The sequence below is a fragment of the Ranitomeya variabilis genome, chromosome 6 (assembly GCF_051348905.1).
Source record: "Ranitomeya variabilis isolate aRanVar5 chromosome 6, aRanVar5.hap1, whole genome shotgun sequence".
NCBI lineage: Eukaryota > Metazoa > Chordata > Amphibia > Anura > Dendrobatidae > Ranitomeya > Ranitomeya variabilis.
This window is the reverse complement of record NC_135237.1, coordinates 175,527,227-175,551,253: the sequence shown is the minus strand read 5'-3', so window position 1 is coordinate 175,551,253 and position 24,027 is coordinate 175,527,227. Positions and strand designations below refer to the sequence as shown.

The 24,027-nt window shown below is 44.3% G+C and overlaps 1 protein-coding gene across 2 annotated transcripts in view; it reads right to left on the bottom strand.

The window, feature by feature from the left end:
- Positions 1-24,027, bottom strand: part of DPY19L1 (dpy-19 like C-mannosyltransferase 1) — a 272,489-nt gene that overhangs the window by 141,030 nt on the left and 107,432 nt on the right. For both annotated transcript variants that reach the window (XM_077269279.1, XM_077269278.1), the window contains exons 8-9: positions 21,790-21,881; positions 5,683-5,782 (exon numbers count right to left, since the gene is read on the bottom strand). In XM_077269279.1, coding sequence (XP_077125394.1) covers positions 5,683-5,782; positions 21,790-21,881 — 192 coding nt within the window. The remainder of the gene's footprint in view (positions 1-5,682; positions 5,783-21,789; positions 21,882-24,027) is intronic.

Here is a 24,027-nt window from a genome sequence, read left to right as displayed (position 1 = left end):
TGGTAGTGTGTGGCGCATTTTGTGTTTGTGTTCATATCCCCGTGTGTGGTGAGTATCCCATGTCGGGGCCCCACCTTAGCAACTGTACGGTATATACTCTTTGTCGCCATCGCTCTCATTCTTTAAGTCCTCATTGTTCACATCTGGCAGCTGTCAATTTTCCTCCAACACTTTTCCCTTCACTTTTTCCCCATTATGTAGATAGGAGCAAAATTGTTTGGTGAATTGGAACGCGCGGGGTTAAAATTTCACCTCACAACATAGCCTATGACGCTCTCGGGGTCCAGACGTGTGACTGTGCAAAATTTTGTGGCTGTAGCTGCGACGGTACAGATGCCAATCCCGGACATACACACATACATACATGCACACATTCAGCTTTATATATTAGATATACCTGTATGTAATCTCCTGTATATAGTATATACCTGTGTGTCATCTCACCTATATATAGTATATATCTGTGTGTCATCTCCTGTATATAGTATATACCTGTATGTCATCTCCTCCTATACATAGCATATACCTGTGTCATCTCCTCCTGTATATACTATATACCTGTAGGTAATCTGCTCCTGTATATAGTATATACCTGTGTGTCATCTCCTCCTGTATATAGTATATACCTGTATGTCATCTCCTCCTGTATGTAGTATGTACCTGTATGTCATCTCCTCCTCTATATAGTATATACCTGTGTGTCATCTCTCCTGTATATAGTATATATCTGTGTGTCATCTCCTCCTGTATATAGTATATACCTGTGTGTCATCTCCCCTGTAAATAGTATATACCTGTGTGTCATCTCCTGTATATAGTATATAGCTGTATGCCATCTCCTCCTGTATTAGCCCTCGTTCACACGTTATTTGGTCAGTATTTTTACCTCAGTATTTGTAAGCTAAAATGGCAGCCTGATAAATCCCCAGCCAACAGTAAGCCCACCCCCTGGCAGTATATATTAGCTCACACATACACATAATAGACTGGTCATGTGACTGACAGCTGCCGGATTCCTATATGGTACATTTGTTGCTCTTGTAGTTTGTCTGCTTATTAATCAGATTTTTATTTTTGAAGGATACCAGACTTGTGTGTGTTTTAGGGCGAGTTTCGTGTGTCAAGTTGTGTGTGTTGAGTTGCGTGTGGCGACATGCATGTAGGGACTTTTGTGAGATGAGTTTTGTGTGGCGACATGCGTGTAGCAACTTTTTGTGTGTCGAGTTGCATGTGACAGGTTAGTGTAGCAAGTTGTGTGCAGCAAGTTTTGCGCATGGCGAGTTTTGCGCGTGGCGAGTTTTATGTGTGGTGCCTTTTGAGTATGTGCAAGTTTTGTGTGAGGCAACTTTTGCATGTGTTGCAACTTTTGTGCATGTGGCAATTTTTCTGCGTGTGGCAATTTTTCTGCGTGTGCAAGTTTTGCGTGTGGCGAGTTTTGCACGTGTGGCGAGTTTTGCATGTGGAGAGTTTTGCGCGTGGCGAGTTTTGAGCGGCGACTTTTGTGTTTCTACTTTTATGTGGCGAGGTTGGTGTATGTGTGGTGAAATGTGCACTGAGGGTGGTATATGTGTTCGAGCACGTGGTAGTGTGTGGCGCATTTTGTGTGTGTGTTCATATCCCCGTGGTGGTGTGATTATCCCATGTTGGGGCCCCACCTTAGCAACTGTACAGTATATACTCTTTGGCGCCATCGCTGTCATTCTTTAAGTCCCCCTTGTTCACATCTGGCAGCTGTTAATTTGCCTCCAACACTTTTCCTTTCATTTTTTCCCCATTATGTAGATAGGGGCAAAATTGTTTGGTGACTTGGAAAGCGCGGGGTTAAAATTTCACCTCACAATATAGCTTTGACGCTCTCGGGGTCCAGACGTGTGACTGTGCAAAATTTTGTGCCTGTAGCTGCGACGCCTCCAACACTTTTCCTTTCACTTTTTCCCCATTATGTAGATAGGGGCAAAATTGTTTGGTGAATTGGAAAGCGCGGGGTTAAAATTTCACCTCACAACATAGCCTATGACGCTCTCGGGGTCCAGACGTGTGACTGTGCAAAATTTTGTGGCTGTAGCTGCTACGGTTCAGATGCCAATCCCGGACATACATACATACATACATACACACACACACACATTCAGCTTTATATATTAGATTAGCTGAAGAGCCCGGCGTTGCCTGGGCATAGTAAATATCTGTGGTTAGTTATAGCACCTCCCTTCTCTTATTTTCCCCCTCACTCCTCTCATTCCCCCCTAACACTTGTCATTTCGACCTCACATCTGTCATTTTCCCATCACTCTACTATTTTCCCTCACTCCTCTTATTTTGCACTCACACCTTTTCATTTTCACGTCACACCCCTCATTTTCACCTTACACCTCTCATTTTCACCTCAGTATATACATGTTTGTCATCTCCCTTATATATAGTATACACCTGTATGTCATCTCCGCTGTAAATAGTATATACCTGCTGTATGTCATCTCTTCTGTATATACTATATACCTGTATGTCATCTCCTCCTTTATATAGTATATACCTGTATGTCATCTCCTGTATATAGTATATACCTGTATGTCATCTCCCCTGTATATAGTATATACCTGCTGTATGTCATCTCCTCTATATACCTATGTGTCATCTCCTCTTTTATATAGTATATACCTGTATGTCATCTCCTCCTGTACATAGTATATACGTGTGTCATCTCCCCTGTATTTAATATATACCAGTGTGTCATCTCCTCCTGTATATAGTATATACATGTGTGTCATCTCCTCCTGTATATAGTATATATCTGTGTGTCATCTCCCCTGTATATAGTATGTACCTGTATGTCATCTCCTGTATATAGTATGTACCTGTATGTCATCTCCTCCGGTATATAGTATATACCTGAGTGTCATCTCCTCCTGTATATAGTATATACCTGTAAGTCATCTCCCCTGTATATACCTGTGTGTCATCTCCCCTGCATATAGTATATGCCTGTGTGTCATCTCCCCTGTATATAGTATGTACCTGTATGTCATCTCCCCTGTATATAGTATATACCAGTGTGTCATCTCCTCCTGTATATAGTATATACCTGTGTGTCATCTCCCCTATATATAGTATATATGTGTGTGTCATCTCCTCCTGCATATAGTATATACCTGTAAGTCATCTCCTCCTGTATATAGTATATACCTGTGTGTCATCTCTCCTGTATATAGTACAGGTCCTTCTCAAAAAATTAGCATATAGTGTTAAATTTCATTATTTACCATAATGTAATGATTACAATTAAACTTTCATATATTATAGATTCATTATCCACCAACTGAAATTTGTCAGGTCTTTTATTGTTTTAATACTGATGATTTTGGCATACAACTCCTGATAACCCAAAAAACCTGTCTCAATAAATTAGCATATCAAGAAAAGGTTCTCTAAACGACCTATTACCCTAATCTTATGAATCAACTAATTAACTCTAAACACATGCAAAAGATACCTGAGGCCTTTAAAAACTCCCTGCCTGGTTCATTACTCAAAACCCCCATCATGGGTAAGACTAGCGACCTGACAGATGTCAAGAAGGCCATCATTGACACCCTCAAGCAAGAGGGTAAGACCCAGAAAGAAATTTCTCAACAAATAGGCTGTTCCCAGAGTGCTGTATCAAGGCACCTCAATGGTAAGTCTGTTGGAAGGAAACAATGTGGCAGAAAACGCTGTACAACGAGAAGAGGTGACCAGACCCTGAGGAAGATTGTGGAGAAGGACCGATTCCAGACCTTGGGGAACCTGAGGAAGCAGTGGACTGAGTCTGGTGTGGAAACATCCAGAGCCACCGTGCACAGGCGTGTGCAGGAAATGGGCTACAGGTGCCACATTCCCCAGGTAAAGCCACTTTTGAACCATAAACAGCGGCAGAAGCGCCTGACCTGGGCTACAGAGAAGCAGCACTGGACTGTTGCTAAGTGGTCCCAAGTACCTTTTTCTGATGAAAGCAAATTTTGCATGTCATTCGGAAATCAAGGTGCCAGAGTCTGGAGGAAGACTGGGGAGAAGGAAATGCCAAAATGCCTGAAGTCCAGTGTCAAGTACCCACAGTCAGTGATTGTGTGGGGTGCCATGTCAGCTGCTGGTGTTGGTCCACTGTGTTTCATCAAGGGCAGGGTCAATGCAGCTGGCTATCAGGAGATTTTGGAGCACTTCATGCTTCCATCGGCTGAAATGCTTTATGGAAATGAAGATTTCATTTTCCAGCACGACCTGGCACCTGCTCACAGTGCCAAAACCACTGGTAAATGGTTTACTGACCATGGTATTACTGTGCTCAATTGGCCTGCCAACTCTCCTGACCTGAACCCCATAGAGAATCTGTGGGATATTGTGAAGAGAAAGTTGAGAGACGCAAGACCCAACACTCTGGATGAGCTTAAGGCCGCTATTGAAGCATCCTGGGCCTCCATAACATCTCAGCAGTGTCACAGGCTGATTGCCTCCATGCCACGCCGCATTGAAGCAGTCATTTCTGCCAAAGGATTCCCGACCAAGTATTGAGTGCATAACTGAACATTATTATTTGATGGTTTTTTTGTTTGTTATTAAAAAACACTTTTATTTGATTGGCCGGGTGAAATATGCTAATTTATTGAGACAGGTTTTTTGGGTTATCAGGAGTTGTATGCCAAAATTATCAGTATTAAAACAATAAAAGACCTGACAAATTTCAGTTGGTGGATAATGAATCTATAATATATGAAAGTTTAATTGTAATCATTTCATTATGGTAAATAATGAAATTTAACACTATATGCTAATTTTTTGAGAAGGACCTGTATATATCTGTATGTCATCTCCTCCTGTATTAGACCGCGTTCACACGTTATTTGGTCAGTATTTTTACCTCAGTATTTGTAAGCTAAATTGGCAGCCTGATAAATCCCCAGCCAACAGGAAGCCCTCCCCCCTGGCAGTATATATTAGCTCACACATACACATAATAGACAGGTCATGTGACTGACAGCTGCCGTATTTCCTATATGGTACAGTTGTTGCTCTTGTAGTTTGTCTGCTTATTAATCAGATTTTTATTTATGAAGGATAATACCAGACTTGTGTGTGTTTTAGGGCGAGTTTCATGTGTCAAGTTGTGTGTGTTGAGTTGCGTGTGGCGACATGCATGTAGCGACTTTTGTGAGATGAGTTTTGTGTGGCGACATGCGTGCAGCAACTTTTTGTGTGTCGAGTTGCATGTGACAGGTTAGAGTAGCAAGTTGTGTGCAGCAAGTTTTGCGCATGGCGAGTTTTGCGCGTGGCGAGTTTTATGTGTGGTGCGTTTTGAGTATGTGCAAGTTTTGAGTGAGGCAACTTTTGCATGTGGCAATTTTTCCGCGTGTGCAAGTTTTGCGTGTGGCGAGTTTTCCATGAGGTGAGTTTTGCATGTGTGGCGAGTTTTGCGTGAGCCTAGTTTTGCATGTGGCGAGTTTTGCGCGTGGCGAGTTTTGAGCGGCGACTTTTGTGTTTCGACTTTTATGTGGCGAGGTTGGTGTATGTGTGGTGAAATGTGTGCTGAGGGTGATATATGTGTTCAAGCACGTGTTAGTGTGTGGCACATTTTTTGTAAAAAATTCTGCTGGAGTATGTAAACTTTTGATCACAATGTTTGTAGTAAAAATTCCTTCCTAGAAGGCTTACCTGTGTTAGAAGCACAAACTGGGCAAATTGCCAAGGAAGCATGAAAAAGAAATTAGCAACACAAAGTGCGAAGAGGCTTCTTCTACCAATAATTGGTGTCCTAAAAACAAAAAACAAATATACTAAGACATCAGCATTTAGAAGTTGTTTTTTTTTTTCGTTAAAGACGATAAAAGAAAACAAAAAATACAAAAATATGATATCAGGTTAATGATATACTGTGTACGTAAATGAAAAGAAGAGGTAATTACCGTATATACTCGAGTATAAGCTGACCCGAGTATAAGCCGACCCCCCTAATTCTGCCACAAAAAAACCTGGGAAAACTTAATGTCTCGAGTATAAGCCTAGAGTGGGAAATGCAGCAGCTACCGGTAAATTTTAAAAGTAAAAATAGATACCAATAAAAGTAAAATTAATTGAGACATCAGTAGGTTAAGTGTTTTTGAATATCCATATTGAATCAGGAGCCCCATATAATGCTCCATACAGTTCATGATGGGCCCCATAAGATGCTCCATACAAAATACGCCCCATATAATGCACCAGAAAGTTTATGATGGGCCCCATAATATGCTCCATATTAAAATATGCCCCATATAATCCTGCATAAAGGTTAATAATGACCCCATAGACACATTTGCCCAATATAATGCTGCACAAATGTTAATTATGGCCTCATAAGATGCTCCATACAGACACTTGCCCCATATAGTGCTGCACAAACGTTATGGCCCCATAAGATGCTCCATACAAACACTTGCCCCATATAGTGCTGCACAAACGTTATAGCCCCATAAGATGCTCCATAAAGATAGTTGCCCCATATAGTGCTGCACAAACGTTGATTATGGCCCCATAAGATGCTCCATACAGACACTTGCCCCATATGCTGTCGCTGCGATAAAAAAAATAATAAAAAATCACATACTCACCTCTTGTCGCTCAGGCCCCCGGCACTTTAAATATTCACCTTTCCTCTTTCAGGACGCCGCTCCGTCTTCAGCGTCTTCTGCACTGACGTTAAGGCAGAGGGCGTGCACCAACGACGTCATCGCGCCCTCTGACCTGAGCGTCACTGCAGAAGATGCTGAAGACGGAGCGGCGGCTGGAACGAGGAGAGGTGAATATCGCGCAGCGCTCCTCCTCCCATTATACTCACCTGCTGCTGGCGCGGTACAGTCCCTGGTTCCCCAACCCCGCAGCTTCTTCCTGTATTGAGCGATCACATGGTACCGCTCATTACAGTAATGAATATGTGGCTCCACCCCTATGGGAGGTGGAGCCGCATATTCATTACTGTAATAAGCGGTACCATGTGACCGCTCAGTACAGGAAGAAGCTGAGGCGCCGGGAGAACCAGGGACCTGCAGGGACCGCGCCAGCAGGAGCAGGTGAGTATTATTAGACAGCCCCCGCTCCCCCTCCCCTGCCGACCACTGGGTATGACTCGAGTATAAGCCAAGAGGGGGACAAGAGGGGGACAGTCAGCCCAAAAAAATGGGCTGAAAATCTTGGCTTATACTCAAGTATATACGGTACTCAGGAAATCTTTAATTAGTAGGCATACAATTTCCAAAAAATTCATAGAAAGATTCAGAATTGCAGCAAACCACTAAACACCCTAAAGTGCTATTAACTTAATTATACTTATCTTGTACTTCAGCAATTACTAAACATAAATGATATATAAAACAGATGATGGAATGCTTAAATAATTTACTGGTAAATAACAATTATTTCTTACATTTTTTTTAAATGATGACCAGTAATTTTCATTTATAAAGACATCCAGGAAGATTTATTAGTAAAGTATTCAATTAATTACTGAAATACTGCCATTAAAAAATGGTACTTGAATGCTCATATACAGCTCAATTTTGTCAATTTTGATTCTCCTAGAAACAAACCTATTATGCCTAATTACTGGACTATCCACAGGATATGCCATCACTATTGATGACAGATAAAGGACTCATCTTTGAAACTTGCCCCTATTTGAAGAATGGAGAGGTGGTCGCATTTATTTAACATAACTCAGAGTGTGGAATAAAGATGTCATCATTTTACAGTCAGACTTTGCATAGATATTTATATTTTTTCCCACAATAAAGCATTTTTAGTGGAAATGGGCTTTAAAAAAAAATATATCCATATCTGTGACCACATTTCACAATACAAAGTGAATATACAGTGTGCCCGTGTGAAAACTCTGCAGACGTCAGATTTTTTTCTGCACAGCACGGACAAAATGTATGCCACACACGTGCACAATAATGACACACAGATGACATCCATGTGTAATCAGCATGACCCGTTACGACGCCTGGAAAGAAGTGGTACAGTTCAGTTTGCGCTGTTCCCTGGCTGCAGAAGGTAGCACTGATCATTGTCTATAAGACACCCCCATTACTAACCCCATAGTCATATTGTAAATAAAAACCACCTAGAATATAGTCCTTTTTTTTAAATAAAAATCCATACTGTTTTACAAATTTATTCAAAAATAAAAAAAGTTATACTCACCTTACGCCCAATCCACTGAAGCCCTTGTCCCCTGTAAAAAACAGAAAATAATAAACAATACTCACCTCAAGCCCATTACATTGAAGCCCTTGTGTCCTGTAAAAAACAAATAAATAAATTTAAAAAAATCCATATCCCTCATCTGTCCGAACGGCATGATGCGACCATCCAGGTTGAAAACCACAGCAGAATGAGATGCTGCGAGCACAGCATCAGTGACTAGCGTCATCGAGGTTACCGCAGGTCAATGAGGCTGTGTTCACACACTCACTTCACTGGACAGGGACAATGAACTGCAGTGACCTCATTGAAGGTCACCACAGTGATGTGTAGGTGGGAACTCAGCCTCAGTGACCTGCAGTAATCTGGATGATGTCACCGCTAGTTACGGATGCTGCGCTCGCAGCATCTCATTCACCCATGGTTTTCTGCCTGGCTGGTCATATATTGCCACCGTTCAGGTTGTAAACCACATATCGCGGACATGAATTACGGTATGGGATAGTATTGCTAGTCATCACTTCGGACAGGTGAGAGGTACGGTTGTTTAAATTTGGGTTTTTTAAAGCAGACAAGAGTTTCAATGGAATGTGTGTAAGGTGAGTATTCCTGTTCATTATTTTCTGTCTTTTTACAGGGGACAAGGGTTTTAACCCCTTAATGACCTACAATATGCATTAAAACAGCGATCGGGAATAGCGCTGCCCGGCTGGAGCGATTCCCATGGGTGTCAGCTGTACGTGACAGCTGACACCCTGCTGTATGGGAACCGGCTGGTTTTGCGTTGTGGCCAATTAATCCCTTAAACATCACTGTCAATCGTGAAAGCGGTATTTAAGTTGTTGCAAGGGGGTCAGAAGACTCCCTTAGTAACCATCGGACCCTGTAATAAGAACCGCAGGTTCCGATGGTTACCATGGTACCCTGAGGTCATGTAATGACCCCAGGGTATGGTGGCCTGTGACATACTGACAGTTTCATGCACTGCATGAGTACTGAAGTGTAGGAGACCAGCGATCAAAACAAAAATTATACAAGTAAAAAACTGAAAAAAGTAAAATAAAATATATATAAAAAAAGCATACTTCAATCACCGAAAGCTGATTTTTGTTCATTCTGTCTGAAAAATCTGAATAAAAAGCAATCCAAAAATTATTATGTACCCCAACAACAATAAAATGAAATAACTCCAGAGTCCAAGTATATTCAATACTTGCTCACGCAGTCTGACTGACAGCTGCAGCTTGATCATCGATGGTAAATAAAGTTAAAGCTTGCTGGGCTTTATGCAGCGGTGCCATAAATTTACTGTGGGCTGTTTACTGGCATTCCGGGCTTCCACAGCATCTCCATGATTCAGATCCAGTGGCTCAGTTCCTGGAGACATCTTGAGCCTGATTGGCAGGTGATTGAGAGCTGAACCAATCACCCACTCTCATTTTCACGGCTCTGTCTCTACTGATTCTGGCTGACAGATCTTGTGGTGCAGGTGTCAGCTGTATTTTATAGCTGACACTCTACTGCCACACCCAACATCAGTGATAGCACTAATCACAGCCATACACTTACGGTATATGCCACATTCAGTAGTGGTAGCAGCATCTAGATGGCAAGCAGCTCTCTAGCTACCCCTTTGATGTCCTGCGTCTTGATGGTTCAAATCTCCCAGCAAAGTAAGTCAATTAGGCCCTGCTACACACATCGTGTGAAGCTTGCAGATGTAATACACCGCCATACAAGGATATTGCAGTGTATCACACCAATAATCAAAGAGATTTTTGTATCCTATAGTGAAACTAAAAAAAAAAAGTCCTATTTCCATTGTATTTTATCAGACAACTCCCACTGCCCAAGAAATGCATTATTACATTTTTTAAGGGGTTATCCAGGCCTTTATTTATTTTTTCTTTTTTACAATGGGTATGGGTACTAAGAAGCGCTCTTCTGCAGTTGTACCTTATGACAAACTCCACTGGCACAGAGTGGTCACACACATCAATTTAGCTTCTTCTGCTGACTTCACATCAACAGGGCAGCAGCATCTTTTCCGATCTGCTCTGTTGGCGGAGGGTGACTGACGATGTCATACTAACAGCTGCCTCCCCGCTGTCTAAATGCGAGAAGCCAGCTGTCAATTAGCAGGATGCCAGCAGTCACACCCCATAATCAGAGCAGCCCAGAACATGAAATGCTACTCTATTGACAAGGAGCAGCTGAATCACTGGCAGGAGCGGTCAGTGATTGATTTGTGCCGACACTGGGTACAACAGGCAAGTAGTTGCGTTGCTGACGGAAGCACAAAAAAATCCTGGATAATCTCTTTAGCAAACTGAACTATTAATTACATTATTTATCTTGCACGGTGGACTGTTCTGTGCATGCACAACGAAAGGCCCAAGAGCGCCGATGCATGTGCTCTACAATACTTTGCTCTGGCCTCAACAGAGCAGTGAGAAGTATGCCTGCGCAGAAGCGAGATGGGAACACTATGTGAATAACGTAGGACGAGTCATCCACATGAAGCAGAGAAGAAGAGAGGAGGCACCGGATGAAGACAAGTGACGCCCTTCAAACCGGACCGCCCCGTAGGGGAGTATGATATATATATATTTTTTTTCTGCTTTGCAGAGCAGCTTGGAGACTTATATACAGAGCTGAAAGATGATGGCCGCAGGTTATCTGGAAAAAAAAGCTAGTGACAGGTTCTCATTAATATATCCAGCATCAACTGCATGTGGAGGGAGTGGATGTCCAGTTAAACACATATGTTCGAAGGGATTAAAAACATACCATACCAAACAAAAATGTATTTATCTAAGTGCTCCATGAAGGGTTCTAGACACATGAATAATCATCCGCTTCCTCATGTTAATCTACATTATTATTATTTATTTTAAAGCACTATGAATTCCCAGGAGCTGTATATGCTAAATTAGAACAAAAGTTATCATTTCTAGCATGGAAATTCTCAAAAGAACAACATTGCCCGATAGCTATGTTATGGAAATATTAGGGTTGGATAAATATATCCCTGTGTGTGCTGTGGCCGCTCCCAATTAGACTGAGTATTTTGAGCGCTCATCAAGAATGGACTGTACACAACTGTGACAGAACAACATTCCATCAATACTGATACTTTATTGTACATACATAGTTTTATATTTTCACATAGAAAGGAGTGGTTAGGGGTTGTCAGGGGTGGTTAGTTAATTATCATATTGTCTAGCTCCTCTGTCATTGGTTATCTAAACATATATGGAATATTGTGATTAATGCTCATATGACTGCTGATCAAGCAACTAAACTCGAGTTCTCTGTCTAGGACAAAGTGGAGACACCTGACACTGTTGGTCTGCCGTTTCAGCAAGATTCAGCTAGATTCTAGGCATTATCTCAGACATCTGACCCGATTTCCTGTTTTTAAGATGGAAAAACACCATATGATCTGTCTGGGTTATATCAGGCTTATATCAGTTCAGTTCGTGTCAGCCATTTTAAACCATTGATTATAATATATATATTAGCTGTGAGCATATAAGTATATATTTGATTATAGAGGAGTATACATGCAAGTGAGATCTACATGATATATATATTTCTATCACAAGCCCCCCTTAGATATCACTTGCCCTAATCCTAGCCTCCTGTCCCAAAGCGCTGCAACTCTTTTGTGCTGTTGGCGAACTGACACAAGCCTAACGCCTGTGCCCCACTCCATACAGACTTTTCGCAAATGGGCGGTCAGGAGATCTGTCCCTAACGGGGGTTCGTTGCAATCAGTCTCTTAGTCAATAGCATGTGTAGTGAGCGATGTGTAGTCTTTATCAGGTAGGTCATCTTTTCGGTCAGGCCGCAACATCATTCTGGCTTGGGTGTCATCTTCTGGTAGGGGAGCTTTCTTGCGATGCGATGAGTGGATCCAAGCGAGTCTTCCCTCCAGTTTCACAGAGTTTGGTGTCATCAGCAGCACTTGAACAGGACCATCAAATCTGGGATCGAGTGGTGTTCTCCTTACAAGCTTTTTCACCAACACCCAGTCTCCTGGCTTCTAGGAGTGCATACCGGACACTGAATCTGGATCTGGCAATGAAGAAAAAAACTCGAGAATGGATGTTAGCAAGTTTCTTGGTGATTTCAATTACATAAGCAGACAAAGTATCATATTGCATAATCAGCTGCTAAGGGAAAGGATACCCCTAACCTGGGACTAGACACAAACAAAATTTCACATGGTGACAGCTTTTCTGGGCCTCTGGGAGTGTGCCTAACACGGAGTAGTGTGATTGGGAGTGTGTAGGCCTAAGTCTGACCCTACTGCTGACTAGATCTCTCATGTGAGGTTTGCTGTGAATGCAGGTCCCTGGTCACTCTCTATCACTTCTGGGACCCCATAGCTGCATATCTCGTCTCTGAGAGTAGCTTCTTTGCAGTAGTCTTTGCTGACTGGTTCCTCACTGGGAAAGCTTCTGGCCATCCTGAGAACACGTCCGCGACCACAAGGGCATATTCGAATCCTCCACTTGGCGGCATCTGGATGTGGTCTATCTGGATCCTCTGGAAGGGGGTACAGTGGTCTGGCAAGACGATGTGTGGGAACTTTCTTCATTCTCCCAGGGTTGCATTTGCCACAGGTCAGACAGCTGTTTATGAACTTGGCTGTTAGGGTGGAGATTTCTGGAGTGAACCAGTAAGCACCAATCGGATCATTCATCTGTGTCTTTAATCTGTGTGTGGGCCCATGTGCCCACTGGACCACCATAGGGTACATGCTTCGGGGTAAACAGGGTTTGTAGTCCATTTAGTATACCCTTCCTTCTTCATGTGTTGCTCACTTCTGCATCCAGCATTCCTTCTTGTCCTTTGGGGCTTGCTCTTGCAACTTTTTTGAGCAGATCCCAGGATGTCATCTTGTCAGGTTTCCTGTCTTCAGCCGTCCTGTAGTAGCCGTCCGGCTCTACGACCTCTTCCACTTGTCCATATTGTCTTTCCTTGACTGTTTCTTTGGCTGCCATATCCGCCATGTTGTTGCCTCGTGCCCCTACTGTGTTCAGTTTTCCATGCGCTTTGACTTTTAGCATTGTCACCACTTTTGGAAGTTGAAGTGTGTTCAGCAGGTCCTTAATGGCTCCATTGATGCTTCACGGTTGTTCCGCTGGCTGTTATGAAGTCCCTTGCAGCCCAGATGGGTCCGAAGTCGTGTGCTATGCCATGCAAGTACCTTGAATCGGTATACATTTTCTCAGTCTTGTCTTCTGCCATCTGGTAGGCCTTCATCAGCGCTATCAGTTCTGCTTCCTGGGCTGACAGACTGGGCGGCAGACTTCTGGACCACAGGATCTCTTGATTGCCGGTCGCTGCACCTCCCGTGTGGAATCTTCCTTCATCATCTGCAAATCTGGAGCCATCCACATAGAGGATCAACTCTGGGTTGGTCAGTGGCTCTTCTGCCACCTTGGGTAGTCCTGCTGTTTCCTGTTGCATGATGCTGAAGCAATCATGGTCATCCGTCCGGAGCAAATTCAGATCCCTGCAGAAGGTATCATGCAGATTTTGATCAGACTTTTTATCTGAGGATCCGTATCTGTATCCCCCCTTGGGAGTGGGAGTAGAGTGGGCGGATTGAGGACTGTGCATTTGGAGATGGTGACATTGTTGGGCAGGAGTAGAGAGCACTGGAGGAGAAGATGCCTGGCGGTGGAGAGATGTTTTAGCTGGGTTTGGTTGAGGATTGCTGAGATGTCATGCAGAGCCAGGATTTCCAATGGTTTTTCCACTGATGTCAGTAGTCCTGTCCAGGAGGGCGTGTGCTGCAACTGCTGCTCTCATGCGGGAGGAAGAGGCTTCCCTTGCAACTGGATCCAGGCAAGCTGAAAAGTAGTCCGAAAGTCTCTGCTTTCCCCCCTGAAGCTGTGTCAGGACTCCAGTAGCAAGGCCTTCTCTTCTCATCAAGTAGAGACGGAATGGCTTCTTGTAGTCAGATAGGCCTAGTGCTGGCGCTGAGACTACAGAGCCTTTTAACTTCTTGAACGAACTGAAGGCCACATCTGTCTGGAGGAACGGGGTCACACTGACGTATTCACACAGAGGCTGCATTAGGACGGAAGCATCAGGGATCCAGGCTCTGCAATATGAAACTAGACCAAGGAAGGCCTGTAGCACCTTTGGAGTTGTCGGAGGGACCATCTTCTCCACTGTGGTCTTCCGGTCATCTGTCAGGTGTTTTGCCTGGTGAGCAATACAGTGTCTCTGGAACGTAACTTGCTTCAGACACCACTGGACTTTGTTCTTTGAGATCTTGCAGTGCTGCTCCGCCAGGTAGAGTAGGAGATACAAGGAATGGGCTTTACACGTGTCAAAGTCAACTGCACAAAGGAGTAGATTGTCCATGTATTGTAGCAGGGTTACTTCTGCTTGTTCTGTGACTCAGTTGGTGAGAACTGTGGACATTGCTTTGGTGAACTGTGAAGGGCTGTTCTGGGCCCACTGTGGCATCACTGTCCATGTGTGGTGTCCCCCCTGGTGCATTAAGGCAAACAGGAACTGGTCTTCCGGATGAGGGGGAACACTGAAGAAAACATTAGCCAGGTCGGTCACTGTGAACACTTTTGCTGTGGCAGGCACATTTGAGAGCAGAGTGTGCGGATTCGGCATAATTGCAGTTTCAAACACTGTGGCGTCATTCACAGCTCTCAGGTTATATACCATTCTGAACTTGGCTGGCTCTCCTTTTACAGTCTTTTTCTTGATGGGGAAAAGCGGGGTATTGCAAGGCGATGTGCGAGGAACAATGATTCCTATTTCCAGGTAGACCTTCAGTTGGTCAGAGGCAGCTTGACTCTAGGCCTGGCCTGGGCCTTACGAGGGTACGGGGTACATGGCTTGAGTGACACCCGTACTGGGGCAACTTGAGGTTTTCTCACGTGCTGGGGTCCCTTAGACCATAGACTTTCTGGTACTACATCCAGTACCTCCTTGGGTAGGCCTCGATTGTTTACTTAATGTTCTTGTAGGGCCGCCAGCATGACTCTTCTTGGGTCAGGGATGAAGAAAGTGTCACTGTCCCATCTTCGTGGAACACTGTGGTTGCCTTCAGCTTCTGCAGTAGGTTCGCTCCCAGCAGGTTGAGTGGAAGTTCCTTGACACCACAAACTGGGACAGGATAGAGTGTCCTGGCTGAGTGCACACGCTCAGTGGCTTTGTAAGCTGAGAAGGTCTGACTTGACCATCAATGCCCATGCGAGACACAGAGAATTCTGATAGGCAGGTGGGATCAGCGAGTTCCACAGGTGTCATCACACTTCTGGCTGCACCACTTTGGATCTGACAACGCCATCCATTTTAAGGGTAATTTGAGGTACTGGTCTTGCAGATGAAGTTTTACATGTCAGGAGCGTAGTGTCTTGCAGACCTGGCTTGCTTGCCTCTGTCCTATGGACGGGGTACTTCACTGCTTTCTGCACTTCCTCCTTGACCTGTTTCTCTGGACCAACTCTTGGATTGCATGGGTCCAGTCTCTTCGGGGGCGTGAGTGCTTTGCACTGGTTCTGGAAATGGCCAAACTTGCCACAGATGTAACACTTGACACTTTTTCTGTCTTTGTAGGGTGGTTGCGCTTTCAGGTCAGTGGTCACCATGAGAGGGGCTGTCTTCTGCACCCCTGGTTGGGACTCAATCCCTTTGGCTACTGTGGACAACGGCATGATGGGTACTGTAGCGGCAGCGGGGTCCGGCCTGCTGATTGAAGCTGCGGTGGTAAGACGGGGCCTGCAGGTGCATTCGTGGCGAGGCCCGGGGTGCCATGAGACCGGCGGCTGCATCCAACCCAAGGTCTTGGGGCGTTACAGGGGCTGTGGCTGCATCTGCCATCACTTCTTCCTCCTGCTCCGACATAGCTTCTCCCCTTTGCTAACCTTATTGAGGTCGGTGTCTCCTCTCTGGAGTCTGCAGCGGTTCTTCTGGTGTGTTGGTCGGCACTTTGCAGCGTCTTCACCTCTGGCTCCCCTTCCAATGTTCTCAGCAGCACGGCACCCGTTTCCTTCTTCGCGCTCTTTGTGGTGCTATAATGGCGGCAGTTTTGGTGACAATCGGCAATAAACAGTCTCCTAGGCGCACATAAAACATTTTTTTCTGGGTCAGTCCACTGCTATTGACCTGTTCCTAGGCCTAGCCACTATCAGTGGTTTCCTAATTGGCTGTCTCAGTCCATGCACAAAGGCCTGTGTATCTGGTCATGACTCATGAATGGTGAAGCCCAAGTCTTGGAATACTTGCATTACTCTGCCATGAAACTTCTTTACAGACTCTGTCTTATCTTGGCTCATGTCATGGCTTGTCCTGCCAATCTGCCTTTGGCCCACTCTCTGAGCTGTTATATTAGCTGTGGCCCTGACTTGTGATAGAAATATATATATCATGTAGATCTCACTTGCATGTATACTCCTCTATAATCAAATATATACTTATATGCTCACAGCTAATATATATATTACTAGATTGTGGCCCGATTCTAACGCATCGGGTATTCTAGAATATGCATGTCCCCGTAGTATATGGACAATGATGATTCCAAAATTTGCGGCAGACTGTGCCCGTCGCTGATTGGTCGAGGCAACCTTTATGACATCATCGTCGCCATGGCAACCATTATGACATCTACGTCGATACTGTGCCCGTCGCTGATTGGTCGAGGCCTGGCGGCCTCGACCACTCAGAGACGCGGGATTTCCATTATGACATCATCGTCGCCATGCTGTGCCCGTCGCTGATTGGTCGAGGCCTGGCGGCCTCGACCAATCAGAGACGCGGGATTTCCAGGACAGACAGACAGACAGACAGACAGACGGAAAAACCCTTAGACAATTATATATATAGATAATCAATGGTTTAAAATGGCTGACACGAACTGAACTGATATAAGCCTGATATAACCCAGACAGATCATATGGTGTTTTTCCATCTTAAAAACAGGAAATCGGGTCAGATGTCTGAGATAATGCTTAGAATCTAGCTGAATCTTGCTGAAACGGCAGACCAACAGTGTCAGGTGTCTCCACTTTGTCCTAGACAGAGAACTCGAGTTTAGTTGCTTGATCAGCAGTCATATGAGCATTACACACAGGGATATATTTATCCAACCCTAATATTTCCATAACAGCTATGTCCATACAAAAAATTGGAAAAGGTTTGAATCATGTAATCAGCTGCACATGCCGCTGTGTCTGCGTTTCCCCTAATGACTAATTAAGGATGAAGATGAAGCAAAAAACACTCCAAACATAAAATGTTGCTAAACACAGATGAAGCTTCAAACAAGTTCTAAAAGCCCAACATATCAGATAATAAAACGTTATCATTCCAGTTCAGTTTATGCCCTAGATTCTGTCAAGTGTGAAAATAGATTTTGAAGATTAAAATTAGTAATCGTGCAGTCATGCTGACAGTAGCGCAGAATATACATTATGCGTTTGCATATTTCCCATAAGGGATGGGGGCAGTGTTCTGGATCACTGCGTTGAGAAACACGTGATGGTGTCTCCGCAGTGTTGGATGTTTTGGTCTCCCCGAGGTCATTCATCTGTTCCTTCATAGCCTTTCACCAGGCACTGCTCCTAATAGCCAGTTTCCTACTCCACACTGATGAGGGGCAAAAACCCCGAAACAGCTGTTTGTGGATGGATACCATGCTTGGCATAGGTGGTCTTCCTTTATTGGACATTCTCCTTTATTGGATGCTGCCCTTCCCGTGGTTGTTCCTTCCCGGAGAAAGGCCTGGCTATTCATTGCTTGCGTTGAGAAACACGTGATGGTGTCTCCGCAGCTTACTTTACATGCGTTTGCATATTTCCCATAAGGGATGGGGGCAGTGTTCTGGATCACTGCGTTGAGAAACACGTGATGGTGTCTCCGCAGTGTTGGATGTTTTGGTCTCCCCGAGGTCATTCATCTGTTCCTTCATATCCTTAGTAGCGCAGAATATGTCTGCTTTTGCAATTCCGACAATAGTCACACTTTCCGCAGACTTTGCGTGACAAACATAGAGAGTAACTAATTAGTGATGAGTGAGTATACTCGTTGCTTGGGTTTTCCCGAGCTCGGAGATTTAGTTTTTGTCAACACAGCTGCATGATTTACTGCTGATAGCCAGCCTGAATACATGTGGGGGTTGCCAAGTTGCTAGGGAATCCCCACATGTATTCAAGCTGTCTAGCAGCCGTAAATCATGCAGCTGCGTTGACAAAAACTAAATCTCCGAGGACTTACAAATACTCGGAGAAGAACCAAGCGTGCTCGGGAAAACCCAAGCAACGAGTATACTCGCTCATCACTATTACTAATGTGATCATGTAAGGCAACACTTTACTAAGTAAAGCAAACTTAGACTAAGTAAGCAAATCTTTGGTTGCTGTGGTTGCAAATTTGCAAAGTAAAATGAGTAGGGCATTTACTGCTGAACTTTCCAAATATATAGAAGCTTAACGTTAACAAAAAAAAGTACTAAGAATGTTCAGAGGTTCAGGTCTAAATAATGCAGTCAGCAAAAACAGCTCAATTAGAGCAAGTGGATGAAATCCTAATAAAGGAATTTTCCAGTTTTAGGTTAATAAAGATACTGTATAGCAATATCAAATTAGCTGTTACCAGCTCTGGCAGAGGCCGGACATAAACAGCAAGCAGAGCAAAACACCACATGGGAATAGGAACTAACCTGCAGTACCAAGGAGCGGCCAATGAACTGTCCTGTGAATAGCAGCTAATCCGCAGTACCCAGGAGCGGCCAATGAAATGTCCTGTGAATAGCATCTAATCCGCAGTGCCCAGGAGAGGCCAATGAACTGTCCTGTGAATAGCATCTAATCCGCAGTGCCCAGGAGCGGCCAATGAAATGTCCTGTAAATAGCATCTAATCCGCAGTGCCCAGGAGAGGCCAATGAACTGTCCTGTGAATAGCATCTAATCTGCAGTGCCCTGGAGCGGCCAATTAAATGTCCTGTGAATAGCATCTGCAGTACCCAGGAGCGGCCAATGAACTGTCATGTGAATAGCATCTAATCCGCAGTGCCCAGGAGCGGCCAATGAAATGTCCTGTGAATAGCATCTAATCTGCAGTACCCAGGAGCGGCCAATGAAATGTCCTGTGAATAGCATCTAATCCGCAGTACCCAAGAGCGGCCAATGAACTGTCCTGTGAATAGCTTCTGCAGTACTCAGGAGCGGCCAATGAAATGTCCTGTGAATAGCATCTAATCTGCAGTACCCAGGAGCAGCCAATGAACTGTCTTGTGAATAGCATCTAATCCGCAGTACCCAGGAGCGGCCAATGAACGGTGAACTATGAATAGAATCTGATCTGCAGTACCCAGGAGCGGCCAATGAACTGTCCTGTGAATAGCATCTAATCTGCAGTACCCAGGAGCAGCCAATGAACTGTCTTGTGAATAGCATCTAATCCGCAGTACCCAGGAGCGGCCAATGAACGGTGAACTATGAATAGAATCTGATCTGTAGTACCCAGGAGCGGCCAATGAACTGTCCTGTGAATAGCATCTAATCTGCAGTACCCAGGAGCAGCCAATGAACTGTCTTGTGAATAGCATCTAATCCGCAGTACCCAGGAGCGGCCAATGAACGGTGAACTATGAATAGAATCTGATCTGCAGTACCCAGGAGTGGCCAATGAACTGTGAACTATGAATAGAATCTGATCTGCAGTACCCAGGAGCGGCCAATGAACTGTGAACTATGAAAAGAATCTGATCTGCAGTACCCAGGAGCGGCCAATGAACTGTCCTGTGAATAGCATCTAATCCACAGTACCCAGGAGCGGCCAATGAACTGTGAACTATGAATAGCATCTAATCCACAGTACCCAGGAGCGGCCAATGAACGGTGAACTATGAATAGAATCTGATCTGCAGTACCCAGGAGTGGCCAATGAACTGTGAACTATGAATAGAATCTGATCTGCAGTACCCAGGAGCGGCCAATGAACTGTGAACTATGAAAAGAATCTGATCTGCAGTACCCAGGAGCGGCCAATGAACTGTCCTGTGAATAGCATCTAATCCACAGTACCCAGGAGCGGCCAATGAACTGTGAACTATGAATAGCATCTAATCCACAGTACCCAGGAGCGGCCAATGAACTGTGAACTATGAATAGCATCTAATCCACAGTACCCAGGAGCGGCCAATGAACTGTGTGTGTCGTATGAATAGTATCTAACCGGCAGTACCCAGGAGCGGCCAATGAACTGTGTGTGTCGTATGAATAGTATCTAACCGGCAGTACCCAGGAGCGGCCAATGAACTGTGTCCTATGAAAAGCATCTAATCTGCAATACCCAGGAGCGACCGATGAACGGTGTCCTATGACTAGAACCTGATCTGCAGTACCCTGGAGCGACCAATGAACTATGTCCTATGAACATCATATAACCTCCAGTACCCTGGAGCGACCAATGAACTGTGAACTATGAATAGAATCTGATCTGCCAGTACCCAGGAGCGGCCAATGAACTGTCCGGTGAATAGCATCTAATCCACAGTACCCAGGAGCGGCCAGTGAACTGTGAACTATGAATAGAATCTGATCTGCAGTACCCAGGAGCGGCCAATGAACTGTGTGTGTCCTATGAATAGTATCTAACCTGCAGTACCCATGAGCGACCAATGAACGGTGTCCTATGACTAGAACCTGATCTGCCGTACCCTGGAGCGACCAATGAACTGTGTCCTATAAATATCATCTAATCTGCAGTGCCCAGGAACGACCAATGAACTGTGTCCTATGAATAGCATCTAACCTACCTCTTCCGACAAGCCTACAACCTGCAGTAAAAATCGATCCACCAAACCGCCTACTGTATCCTCACCCATCCCCTGTAGACTGTGAGCCCCAGTAGTGACTTGTATTGATTAAGATTATTGTAGTTGTTTATAACCCTCCTCACATGTAAAGCGCCATGGAATAAATGGCGCTATAACAATAAATAATAATAACCTGCAGTACCCTGGAGCGATCAATGTACTGTGTCATATGAAGAGCATCTTATCTGTAGTACCCAGGTGCGCTCCCAACACACTGCACAGAACTTAGCTGTTCTGCTCCGTACACCTTTTCCATAGTTGACAATCCCTTTATAAAGTTATTGCCCAAAAGTTTAGAAAAATAAGTTATATATATCTATCATATAATAATTCCCTTCAAAATTTTCCAAATTTTTAGATGGGTTGCTTGGTGAAAATTTATTGATTGGTATGGGGTCTGACGGCTTGGACATCCTATTACACCAATTAGAATGGAGCGGCAGTGCGTATGCTCGACTACAGCTTCATTCATTTCCTTTGGGCTGCCGAATGTTGTGCTCACCTTTTCCTGAAAGGCCCAAAGAAAACGATTGGAGAAGTGGTTGGGATTACAAACTGTAGCTCCATTTTGTAATGAGGACAGAAGTTAGTCTATATGTCGATCAGAGCGGGTTCAACTGATCAGCAAGTTGTCATATATCCTGTGTTCTACATACGCTCAAAATATAAAAGATTTTGTCCCATTTTCCCAAACAAAAAATGTAAAGGAGAATACCTTAGGATGTATGTCAAAAGGGCCATCTGAAGAACAAGGAATGGATACGAAAAACTTTCACGAAGAGGTGGAGTCCACATTACTCTAGTGCTCTAGAAAATAACACAATATTATTAGATATTATCAAGTATTATTATTCATTTATTGAACAACTAGATGGTGGCCCGATTCTAGGGCATCGGGTATTCTAGAATATGTATGCAGTTTATTTATGAAGTTTTCAAAATAATGCAATTTATATACAGGATTCGGCCGGCCGGGCGGGACCAATTAGCGAAGCATGGTTCATATTCCGTGCCAATTCGCGGCCGAACTGTGCCAGTCGCTGATTGTTCGCGGCCGGCCGGGCATGACCAATCAGCGAAGCCAGGGCCGGCTCCAGGTTTTTGAGGGCCCCGGGAGAAAGAGTCTCAGTGGGCCCCCCTCTTTAACACATACCACGATTCATGATGCACAGATACAGCAGAGAAATATACTACAGCCAAGTAGCATATAACACAGCCCACGTAGCATATAGCACAGCCACGTAGCATATAGCACAGGCCATGTAGTATATAGCACAGGCCACGTAGTATATAGCACAGCCCACGTAGCTTATAGCACAGCCCACATAGTATATAGCACAGCCCACATAGTATATAGCACAGCCCACGTAGTATATAGCACAGCCACGTAGTATATAGCACAGCTCACGCAGTATATAACACAGCCCACGCAGTATATAACACAGCCACGTAGTATATTGCCCAGCCACATAATATATTGCACAGCTACGCAGTATATAGCACAGCCCACATAGTATATAGCAATGTGGGCACCATATCCCTGTTAAAAAAAGAAATAAAATAAAAAATAGTTATATACTCAACTTCCAGTAGCCCCCGGATCTAGGCGAGGCGTTTAGCGATGTTCCTCGCAATGCTCCGGTCCCAAGAATGCATTGCGGTCTTGAGAGATGATGACGTAGCGGTCTCACGAGACCGCTACGTCATCATCTCGAGAGACCGCAATGCATGGCCCGGAGCGTCGCGAGGAGCGGGAAAGGCACCGGAAGGTGAGTATATAATGATTTTTTATTTTTTTTATTACTTTTAACATTAGATCTTTTTATTATTGATGCTGCATAAGCAGCATCAATAGTAAAAAGTTGGTCACACAGGGTTAATAGCAGCGTTAACAAACTGTGATACACCGCGGCTTAACGCGGTGTAACGCAGCCATTAGCCCTGTGTGAGCGCTGACTGGAGGGGGCACTGACAGAGTAGGAAGGGGCGAATTCGCGGCCGGACTGTGCCCGCTGCTGATTGGTCGCGGCCTGCGAAATAGAGCCGTTGTCCACCATGACTTGCAGGTCCAAAAATGTAACTGACGAGGAAGACATTGAATATGTAAAAAAAAGTTGCGTGAATTATCATTCAATAAATCCATAAATCCCTTACACTCATCCTCTGTCCCTGACCATACAAAAAAAATGTCATCGATAAAGCACAGCCAATGGCGCACTTTATCCCTGAACACATCCAATTTATAGACCTTAGTCACCTCCCACCAGCCTAAAAATAGGTTGGCGAGAGCTGGGGCACATCTGGCCCCCATAGCCACCCCCGTTGTCTGGCATCCCCATGATCAATATTAGAGTAGAGGACTGTTAACCCTCAGTGTCTTTAGTTTGGCTCATGGGGTATGGTCATTGGTCGGGGCTGTTTTGTAATTGGCTCATGGGGTTAGGCATTATGGGATAGGAGTGATGTAATTTTGTATTGGTAAAATTTTTTTTTACATATTCTACGTATTTTTGGCCGCTTTGGCCTGTTATTGAAGGAGTGACATAATTTTGTATGGGTAAATTATTTATATATTCCAAGTATTTTTGGCCGCTTCGGTCTGTTATTGTAGAATGTTCTGTGTCTTTGGAGTACGGCACATTCCAGGAATTCAGGGGTTCCATGCTTGGAGGCCTGAGGATCTAGACTATAGTTGTGTCCCGAATCTATATACAGAGAAAAGGGGTTTTCCCTTAAATATAAATGTCTTTTATCCTATTCTTGTTTATTGATTTATAATAAAGTTGTTTATAATAGTGGTAATTATTCGTGACATTATATGTTATTGTTTGATGAGAGGAGTAGGACGGATTGATGTGTTACGTGTGATCCCCGGGGATATTAGTGTGTGTATCAGTGCATTGCATGAATGTGGGTTGGTATGGGTTATGAATATCTTAAACCATATGCACAT